We start from the raw sequence: 11,125 nt of genomic DNA, 5'->3' as shown, positions 1-11,125 counted from the left end.
AACTGGGAGGGATGGCCTCCTCCCATATCAGCTCTAAGATTATATATATTGGTTTGGGCAGGTGTATTGTTCTTTTTGTTTTGTTTTTTTTGTTTTTTGTTTTTTTGTTTGTTTTTTTTTGTTTTAGTTTTTTTTTTCTTCTCTCCCCTCCTTTGTATATACTTATTTAGGCATCTAAATGTATATGTACAGACATAAATATATGATTGTTTATATAATGGTAATTATATTTTATGTAAAAAGGATGGGGAGAGGAAGGAGGGGAAGGGGAAGGAGGGGGAAGGAGAGAAAAGAAGAAAAAAAAATTGTCACTGTAAATGAGATATATACTTTGTTGTCTGATTTGGGAAGGGAAAGGAAGGGAAGGAAGGGGGAAGAAGAAAGAAGGGAAAAAGAAAAAAACAAACAAAAGAAAAAAAACAAAAACTTCACATCTCTGTAATGAGATCAACATCAATGTTCCATGATAGATAAAAATTTATTTTCTTTGGCCGAAGCATGTATTCAGTGCATGTGTTTTCCAAAACATATGTGTTATACAGCATTTGTTTCCTGAACTGAACAGCCAGGCTGTGTGGTTTTTTTGGGGGGGGGGGTTTTTTTGCAGGGTGTTTGTTTCTAGGACATAAAGCTTTGTTAAACAATGTAAACAGTTATTTCTATTCCACATTTTTGCGACAAAATGAATATTGTTGGATGAAACTATGCCTTTAATGTAAACCCCTGCCTGATATGTCTGAAATGTACAGAGTGGCAATGTAAATAAACTTGTACAGTGGCAATAAAAAAAAAAAAAAAATTATTAGCAGCTATGTTTTCATGCTGTGGAAAAGACTTTAAATGCTTATAATGAGCTAGTTGCATATTTTTTATGGAAATATTCAGTGTCAGTGTTGTGAATAAGACCACCATTACAATAAAGCATTCCTGCAAGTGTCTGAACAGGCCTATTCAGAACAACAGGAACGTGTTAGTGTGTGTGTGTCTATAGGGGGAGATATATTCCTTAGATCTGCGTGTAAAAGAATTTACGTCATGTTCATGCATGTTCACTTCATCAACAAGAACATGCTGATTTCAGTCTGGAAAAAGTCTATGTCTATGTACACACTTTGTCAACATTTCAGCATTTCTGTGTCAGGGTCTGGCTGTGTGGTAAGCAAAGGTTGTTTTTTCTTTTTCCAACAAGAAAATCAAATAAATACATGAAAAACTAAATAAATATGATTCACCCTGGAAACATCATAATGATTAGTAAAGAAGTCCATAAACACAAAGCACTGGATCAACGACCAGGACCATGATATTCTGCTCTGTATGTATTGTTATGCCAAGAAGCCATGTTATGTACTTATAATATTGTGTGCGTGTGTATCATTTATATTGGATATAATAACCAAACAGTATGAGATGTTTTAATAAAGTTCAGTTTTTATATAAATAAGACATGTAACCATCAGTTATTTAAAATTCATACAGTCAGTTTTCATATCATAGTTAAGAAACAACAGTCTACAGACAAGGAAGTCAGTTAGTGTGTCTATTAGTGACTGCTGCTCTCAAAATGAAGTCATTAGAGCAATTACAGCAAAACAAGTTTATAAAACAAGTTTGAAGCTGCATTTAGAAGGTCAATAAAATATTGTTAAAAATTAATTAGTTAATGCAGTGCTCATCAATCTCATACCTTCTGCAGTTATAGCACAATGCTACTAATCTGCCAGTATTAAATCCCCCTTTAACATAATAAGATTTGGTCAGTGGTTCAATTTCTCTTTAATATTCTCAACATTTTTAGAGGGTGTTCAGTCATATCAGGATACCAATATCAGTTTTTAATTTAGTTGTTTCCAGTATAAAAAGTTTTGTTTCAGCAAAAATTGCAGCACTAAAATAATCTCATGTTAGCTCTAATTATTGGCAAAGTACCATGAATTACTCGGGCAAGGGCAAAGATTTTGTGTCCATCTGGGATCAAAATAATTTAGCAGAGGCAAGGATGTGTAGATCATATATTTATAGAACACAGTACCGACTCCTTAAGCCCCACTTTTATTATATATTTAAAAAGAAATTGAGAAAAGTGCACTTTAAAAAATGTCAATGAAGTACTTGAATAATACTATACGCTTTGTTTAGAGATTTCACAGCTTTTTGTCTTAGTTTGCACAGTTACTACATACTGTAAAAACAAAGACCGACTGGTCTAGAGGTTCGTGCAGTGCAGGAAGTAACTGTTCCTCAACACACGATTCAATTTCCCAGTCCCCAGGTCGTACTCAGACATGTAGGGTCCACTGTGGAGGTAAGTGAAACCTGCAGAACAATGGCTTAGTGTTAGTCTAAATACTAGTTAAAGAAATGGTTCACGAAAATAATACATTGTCTTAATTCAACGATGTACATGAGGCCACTGCTTTCATGTGTTGGTTATACTAAACTAAAAGAAGGTTAGCTTAGCTTAAAGCATAAATACAGCCAGCAGTCTTTGCCAAAAAATTCCACTTACTACTGTCTCTAAGCTCAGTACTTAATACTTAACTGTAGTTTCAGGGAGGTTATGTTATTAGACTCGTTATGAATTAGGTGTCACTTTTCAGTTTTCCACTTGAGCGCATAGTTTAAAAAATGTTAAAGAGTTTTAAAGCTGCTTCTGGTCTGCTGTCATGTTAAAAGTGCGAAAATGCCTTTCAGTTTGGCAAGACATTTTTTTAAAATCTCTAATTTCAGGTTAGCAGTGAGGACCACTCACCTCTGTACTGGAAAGCTGCCGTAACATTGCTGGTCAGGCCTGTAAAGGCCTGATTCACCAGTCTGGGATATCCCTGCTCCATAGTCTTTCTGGCCTCATCATAACTGAAGAAAAACAGAAAATAGATTGATCCAGTTAACCTTAATAGTATAGAGTAGCTCACAGTGAAAATGGGAACTGGTAAACTTTCAACTCACCTGAAGTAATTATTGCCTACAAAGAAGAGAGTTTTGCCAGAGTTTACATCATGAAGGGCAGCATCGATTTTCCTCACTCCTTTTGGCAGACCAAAAGCAGTAAGTGTTTTAGGGTAGCCCCGCACGGGCTGGTTGCCAGTGAAGGCCCACACTTTACGACCTGTAGAAAATGAGTAAAAAAGCTTAAGTTAGATTCTAAAATATGGAATGTGTTTCTTAGATAGATAAGGACAAACCAATACCTTTGAACAGAAACACTGTGTCTAACTGTTGGCTCTCATACGCAGCATCGATGTCCACAGGGGCACTAGGCCACAAGCTTCTGATGAGGCTTTGCTGAGGAGTCCTGCTCCCAGGGAGTCTACGCCACAAGAAGCTGATAATACATAGAAGCAGACATAAGCCATCAAACAATCATTACTAAGCTGTGGATTTAGATGTTTTAGCACTCTGCTGTGGAGCATATCTGAAACCTGTCTTTGAAGAAGATAATCTCTCCTCTGAGGGTTGTGACAGCATCCAATACCATGGTAGAATCACAGGCATCAGGAGTAGTGGGAGGTGTGGGATCAACCACAGAGGGATCGTTACCAGGGTTTGAACCTAAAATTTAAAAGATACGTTTTGGGAACCCCTGCTTCACAATCCACCAAAGGTCAAAACGAGCAGCAATACCAAAGCAATATTCAGACCCTCAGTACTCACCATAGAGGTATTCAATACCCTTAACATCATCCTGAGGCAGAACAAAGGTGTCAGGGTTTCTGTATGAGTATGTTGGGTACATTAGAGCACCAGGGACATTGGAATGACCTTGTCATGGTTGGCTGTGTGGCAGGCAGGCAGGAGAGGTGGATCCAAAATGCAGGACTCAGACACGGGGGTTCAACTTAAAGCGCAGCTTTATTGCTGGGAAAAAACCTTGAATTAACTAAACTCACCAAAAAGCAAACAAAAACCCTAGAGAACTAAAACACTAGAACAGAAATACTAAACTGGAGCTGGAGACCAAAACACTGGAAACACAGAGGCAAAACACACAGCTAGTTGAGGGTACGACGCGACACTGAGCAGGGGCAAACACAGGGCTAATATACACAGGGAAGTAATCAGGGAATGGACAACAGAAGGGAGACACAGCTGGGAGAAATCAGGACTGACGAGACAGGGGAAAACGTAAACAGAACACACTGACATCAGACACAGACCTTCACAATAAAACAGGAACTACACAAGCAAGGACACAGACTAAGAAACGCGGACTAAACACAGGAACACATGGGCAGAACTGAATAAACACTAAACAGAGGAAGAACAGAACCAAAATCACAATAGAAAAACACAAAACGCTGGGTCAAAAGGACCCAGGATCATGACAGTACCCCCCCCTCGAAGGCTGGCCCCAGACAGCCCAACAAGAAAAACAAAACCGCCCGAAAAACAGAAAACCCGACCAGGGCGGGCGGCGGGGGTCCAGGACGGAGGGCTCGGAGCAAAACAAAACAGGTGCACTAGACAGCAAAAAACAAAACACGAGTCCCAAAACCAAAAGAAAAGAAACACACCAGCGCTCAAGAAAACAGTCCAAATCAGAACACCTCAGGGGGCCGGCCGTGAGGACGGCAACGTGGACACAGTTCAGGGGGACGGCCAGGGGGCCGACAGCACCGGAGCCCAGACAGTTCAGGGGGTCGGCCGTGAGGACGGCAGCGGCGGCGACGTGGGCACAGTTCAGGGGGTCGGCCGTGAGGACGGCAGCGGCGGCGACGTGGGCACAGTTCAGGGGGCCGGCCCGGGGGCCGGCAACACAGGAGCCAAGGGGAAAGCAGTTCAGGCGGCCGACCGTGCGCACGGCAACGGCGGCGCCGGGCAAACAGTTCAGGGGGCCGCCCTCGACGGCCATGATGCCGACTCGGAGGCTTGAAAAGCGGCCAACAAAGGCGAGGAGGCGCAGGTCGAGCTGGCTCTGACAGCAGAGTTGCCACAGCAGGACCAGGCGAGGCTGAGGCCGGACCAGGCAAGGCCGGACCAGGCAAGGCAGGACCGGGCGGCCGCGTGGCAGCTGCGGAAGCCAAAGAAGCTGATGCTGACGCTGCAGGCGCGGATGAAGCTGATGCTGACGCTGCAGGCGCGGATGAAGCTGATGCTGACGCTGCAGGCGCGGATGAAGCTGATGCTGGACCAGACGAGGAAGAGGACACGGAGGCTGGACCAGACGAGGAAGAGGACACGGAGGCTGGACCAGACGAGGAAGAGGACACGGAGGCTGGACCAGACGAGGAAGAGGACACGGAGGCTGGACCAGACGAGGAAGAGGACACGGAGGCTGGACCAGACGAGGAAGAGGACACGGAGGCTGGACCAGACGAGGAAGAGGAGACGGAGGCTGGACCAGACGAGGAAGAGGAGACGGAGGCTGGACCAGACGAGGAAGAGGAGACGGAGGCTGGACCAGACGAGGAAGAGGAGACTCTGAGGCTGGACCAGACGAGGAAGAGGAGACTCTGAGGCTGGACCAGACGAGGAAGAGGAGACTCTGAGGCTGGACCAGACGAGGAAGAGGAGACTCTGAGGCTGGACCAGACGAGGAAGAGGAGACTCTGAGGCTGGACCAGACGAGGAAGGAGACTCTGAGGCTGGACCAGACGAGGAAGGAGACTCTGAGGCTGGACCAGACGAGGAAGGAGACTCTGAGGCTGGACCAGACGAGGAAGGAGACTCTGAGGCTGGACCAGACGAGGAAGGAGACTCTGAGGCTGGACCAGACGAGGAAGGAGACTCTGAGGCTGGACCAGACGAGGAAGGAGACTCTGAGGCTGGACCAGACGAGGAAGGAGACTCTGAGGCTGGACCAGACGAGGAAGGAGACTCTGAGGCTGGACCAGACGAGGAAGGAGACTCTGAGGCTGGACCAGACGAGGATGGAGACTCTGAGGCTGGACCAGACGAGGATGGAGACTCTGAGGCTGGACCAGACGAGGATGGAGACTCTGAGGCTGGACCAGACGAGGATGGAGACTCTGAGGCTGGACCAGACGAGGATGGAGACTCTGAGGCTGGACCAGACGAGGATGGAGACTCTGAGGCTGGACCAGACGAGGATGGAGACTCTGAGGCTGGACCAGACGAGGATGGAGACTCTGAGGCTGGACCAGACGAGGATGGAGACTCTGAGGCTGGACCAGACGAGGCTGCAGCTGGCGTGGATGATGAGGCTGCAGCTGGCGTGGATGATGAGGCTGCAGCTGGCGTGGATGATGAGGCTGCAGCTGGCGTGGATGATGAGGCTGCAGCTGGCGTGGATGATGAGGCTGCAGCTGACGACGGCGTGGAAGCCGGAGACGGAGGCGCTGCAGCAGGCGACGGCGTGGAAGCCGGAGACGGAGGCGCTGCAGCAGGCGACGGCGTGGAAGCCGGAGACGGAGGCGCTGCAGCAGGCGACGGCGTGGAAGCCGGAGACGGAGGCGCTGCAGCAGGCGACGGCGTGGAAGCCGGAGACGGAGGCGCTGCAGCAGGCGATGGCGTGGAAGCCGGAGACGGAGGCGCTGCAGCAGGCGACGGCGTGGATGATGAGGCTGCAGCTGGCGTGGATGATGAGGCTGCAGCTGGCGTGGATGATGAGGCTGCAGCTGGCGTGGATGATGAGGCTGCAGCTGGCGTGGATGATGAGGCTGCAGCTGACGACGGCGTGGAAGCCGGAGACGGAGGCGCTGCAGCAGGCGACGGCGTGGAAGCCGGAGACGGAGGCGCTGCAGCAGGCGACGGCGTGGAAGCCGGAGACGGAGGCGCTGCAGCAGGCGAGGATGGTGAGGCTGCAGCTGGCGGCGGCGTGGAAGCCGGAGACGCTGCAGGCGGCGACGGTGTGGAAGCCGGAGGCGGTGAGGCTGCAGCTGGCGGCGGCGTGGAAGCCGGAGGCGGTGAGGCTGCAGCTGGCGTGGAAGCCGGAGACGGAAGCGCTGCAGGCGGCGGCGTGGAAGCCGGAGGCGGCGGCGCTGCAGCTGGCGTGAACGAAGAGGCTGCAGCTGGCGTGAATGAAGAGGCTGCAGCTGGCGTGGAAGCCGGAGACGGAGGCGCTGCAGGCGGCAGCGTGGAAGCCGGAGATTGAGGGGCTGCAGCTGGCGTGAATGAAGAGGCTGCAGCTGGCGTGGAAGCCGGAGACGGAGGCGCTGCAGCTGGCAGCGGCGTGGACGCCGGAGACGGAGGCGCTGCAGCTGGCGGCGGCGTGGACGTCGGAGACGGAGGCGCTGCAGGCTGGACGGATCCCTTGGACCCTCCAGCGACGACAGGAAGCAAAGGCCGGACGGATCCCTTGGACCCTCCAGCGACGACAGGAAGCAAAGGCCGGACGGATCCCTCGGACCCTCCAGCGACGACAGGAAGCAAAGGCCGGACGGATCCCTCGGACCCTCCAGCGGAGACACGAGGCAAAGGCCGGAGCGGTCCCTCGGACCCTCCAGCGGAGACACGAGGCAAAGGCCGGAGCGGTCCCTCGGACCCTCCAGCGGAGACACGAGGCAAAGGCCGGAGCGGTCCCTCGGACCCTCCAGCGGAGACACGAAACGAAGGCCGGGGCGGTCCCTCGGACCCTCCAGCGGAGACACGAAACGAAGGCCGGGGCGGTCCCTCGGACCCTCCAGCGGAGACACGAAACGAAGGCCGGGGCGGTCCCTCGGACCCTCCAGCGGAGACTAGAGACGAAAGCTGGAGCGGTCCCTCGGACCCTCCAGCGGAGACTAGAGACGAAGGCCGGAGCGGTCCCTCGGACCCTCCAGCAGAAGCCATGACCAAGCCAGCAGTCATGGAGGCCACTAGCTGACACAGTGGCGACTGACAATGCACTGAGCACTGGCTCCGCCCAGGCAACGCTGACATGAGGTGGTACTCAGGGGGCTGCTTAAACTGCAGGGGTCCAGAATTAGCTGGGGCCTGACACCTAGCCTCTGGGGAAGCCCTGGAGTGGCAAACTGTACCAACGGCGGCTAAACCCTGAAAAGTACACTGAGAAGACGTAAGACTTCCTCCCTGCGTGGAGTGAACGGGTGAACCTGGTGGCCCTGGGGCCTGGACTACAGGCGGCACTGGAGGCACTGGAGACTGAACTACAGGCGACACTGGAGGCACTGGAGACTGAACTACAGGCGACACTGGAGGCACTGGAGACTGAACTACAGGCGACACTGGAGGCACTGGAGACTGAACTACAGGCGACACTGGAGGCACTGGAGACTGAACTACAGGCGACACTGGAGGCACTGGAGACTGAACTACAGGCGACACTGGAGGCACTGGAGACTGAACTACAGGCGACACTGGAGGCACTGGAGACTGAACTACAGGCGACACTGGAGGCACTGGAGACTGAACTACAGGCGACACTGGAGGCACTGGAGACTGAACTACAGGCGACACTGGAGGCACTGGAGACTGAACTACAGGCGACACTGGAGGCACTGGAGACTGAACTACAGGCGACACTGGAGGCACTGGAGACTGAACTACAGGCGACACTGGAGGCACTGGAGACTGAACTACAGGCGACACTGGAGGCACTGGAGACTGAACTACAGGCGACACTGGAGGCACTGGAGACTGAACTACAGGCGACACTGGAGGCACTGGAGACTGAACTACAGGTGACACTGGAGGCACTGGAGACTGAGTGGAGAGTGGCTGCGTAGGACAGTGAGGATGCAGTCTCTTACTGACGGGAGGATCGAAGGATTTGGTTAGTCTTGATTGGAAAAGATGCTGACGCTGAGAATACCAGGCTGCGAGGGCGTCCAGAAGGGCCGTGGAATCTTCCTTGCCTGGACCACCCATGCCAAACAGCTCAAAGCAACACCTGGCTCGCAGAGCTGCTATTATTTGAGTTAGTCTTTTAATGTCCAAAAAGCTGGCTGTACAAAGGGTGGAAGACAGAAAGTTGTCAAAAAAAACAACCTGAATGAGTCTCTTGGGGGTGTTCTCAGCGTGGATAACGTCCCGGCAATAATTCCACAGCTGCGCGAGGAACAGTGAGTCTGCTGGATCCATTTGATGGTCGCGTCGTTCTGTCATGGTTGGCTGTGTGGCAGGCAGGCAGGAGAGGTGGATCCAAAATGCAGGACTCAGACACGGGGGTTCAACTTAAAGCGCAGCTTTATTGCTGGGAAAAAACCTTGAATTAACTAAACTCACCAAAAAGCAAACAAAAACCCTAGAGAACAGAAATACTAAACTGGAGCTGGAGACCAAAACACTGGAAACACAGAGGCAAAACACACAGCTAGTTGAGGGTACGACGCGACACTGAGCAGGGGCAAACACAGGGCTAATATACACAGGGAAGTAATCAGGGAATGGACAACAGAAGGGAGACACAGCTGGGAGAAATCAGGACTGACGAGACAGGGGAAAACGTAAACAGAACACACTGACATCAGACACAGACCTTCACAATAAAACAGGAACTACACAAGCAAGGACACAGACTAAGAAACGCGGACTAAACACAGGAACACATGGGCAGAACTGAATAAACACTAAACAGAGGAAGAACAGAACCAAAATCACAATAGAAAAACACAAAACGCTGGGTCAAAAGGACCCAGGATCATGACAGACCTAAGCCCAGAGAGTGACCAAACTCATGGGCGGCGACAATGAAGAGGACGACGCCTGAAGCTGAAAACATGGAATGACAGGTTGGTTACAGGACTCAGTATGATAATGCAGTTATTTTGTAAAATCACAGCATGTCCAGCCCACCTCTGTTTGAGCGGAACGTGAAAGTTTCATCCTCGTCAAAATGGGCATCACCTCCAATGCCAGTACCGGGAGCAAAGGCGTGGGCGAGAGTCTTACCGGGCCCATCAAAGGGGGAAAAATCACCATGTGCTATTAAATAAGACAAATGAGACAAATTTGACGAACCATTTTGCGTATACATTGACATGAAATATTTGGTAATTAGTTGTCTCCAAGCGGATTATAACCAAACAATCAAACTAAAACAACTCTATGTAATAAACTATAATGGGATTATCCAAGTATTCTGATTCTGAGTAACCTATCTATACTCTATTTTCTATTGTTTTAGACATATATTTTTAATACTGATGTTATCTGAGAGCATCTTCAATTGCTGAAATTAATTTGCACTCACCCCGGCGAGCAAAGGAGATCCTAATATCAGCAATGCCGCTGTAGATCCTTGTGAACCTCAGTGGAGTGACTTTAGCCCACACCTGCAGAGCTTTTTCTATGGAGTCATCCACCTCTGCCACAGACATGTCAGGTGTGTAGTTCTCTATCCTGCAGGATAAAGAAATATTCAAGAAAATCATTAATGTGGTCACATTTTCTCATGTTGTGTGTTATGTTGTGCCTTTAGATCATTCACCTGTATGTGAGGCTGCGTTTCTGCCATTTAGGGTTGTTACCAAAAGTGGAGAAACGAGCGACCTGTTCATCGGGAACCCCACAGCGGGGCTTCTTCATCATGGCCAAAGTGTCAGCATCCAGAGACCCAGTGATCTGGAGACCAAAGAATCTCTGCATCTCAGCCAGCTTCTTGTTCAACGGGCTGATGCCCCTTCTGACAGCTGGACCCTCCTCCTCTGTGAGGTTGAAGAATTTCTTCAGGTAGTTCTGTCAAAGAACATGAGATCTGAATGATATACTTAATACTCCATAGTCGTAGGACTTGTGTTACAATTATAGGACAAGCAAAGGAAACATATGCATACCTTTGCAAAACTTTCATCTTCCACAGAAACTTCAGAAAGCGGCACAGAGAGAACTGCAGTCGCCAGACTGAACAGAATATACCCAGTGAGAGACCTCATATGTCACGGTTCTGGGTCCGTTGGACCCAGTATTTTGAGTTTATTATGCTTTGGTTTATTTTGCATCTGGGATTGTTTTATTGTTCTCTTGTTGTGGTTATGATGATGTCTATTATTAGAGTTTCTGTTTATTGGTGATAAGGATTTGTGTTCTCATGTGTGGGTTTAGGTGTCTTTTTCTGTCTGTCTCTCAGTGTCGAGTCTGCGTCTTTGTGTAGTGTTCTTGTTTCCTGTTTTATTGTGAAGGTCTGCGTCTCATGTGAGTGTGTTCAGTTTTACCTCTGTCTCGTCTTGTTAATTACTCCCAGCTGTGTCCACCACCTGTGTGTAATCTCCTTGTGTTTCTCTGT

General features: G+C 49.5%; 1 protein-coding gene across 1 annotated transcript; it reads right to left on the bottom strand.

The window, feature by feature from the left end:
• Nucleotides 1-2,206: 2,206 nt before the first annotated feature.
• Nucleotides 2,207-10,775, bottom strand: LOC134635384 (matrix metalloproteinase-18-like). Its single transcript, XM_063484770.1, has 11 exons — nucleotides 10,677-10,775; nucleotides 10,331-10,578; nucleotides 10,094-10,242; nucleotides 9,697-9,825; nucleotides 9,553-9,606; nucleotides 3,655-3,762; nucleotides 3,423-3,552; nucleotides 3,192-3,325; nucleotides 2,950-3,109; nucleotides 2,753-2,856; nucleotides 2,207-2,316 (listed from the first exon to the last, which is right to left on the bottom strand). Exons 1-11 carry the CDS (start codon nucleotides 10,773-10,775, stop codon nucleotides 2,207-2,209), a joined length of 1,425 nt encoding a protein of 474 aa, XP_063340840.1.
• Nucleotides 10,776-11,125: the final 350 nt, after the last annotated feature.

Source organism: Pelmatolapia mariae, linkage group LG10_11 (assembly GCF_036321145.2).
Source record: "Pelmatolapia mariae isolate MD_Pm_ZW linkage group LG10_11, Pm_UMD_F_2, whole genome shotgun sequence".
In the NCBI taxonomy this organism is placed as follows: Eukaryota; Metazoa; Chordata; class Actinopteri; order Cichliformes; family Cichlidae; genus Pelmatolapia; species Pelmatolapia mariae.
The sequence above is the reverse complement of the archived record's forward strand: the minus strand, read 5'-3'. Positions and strand labels throughout refer to the sequence as shown.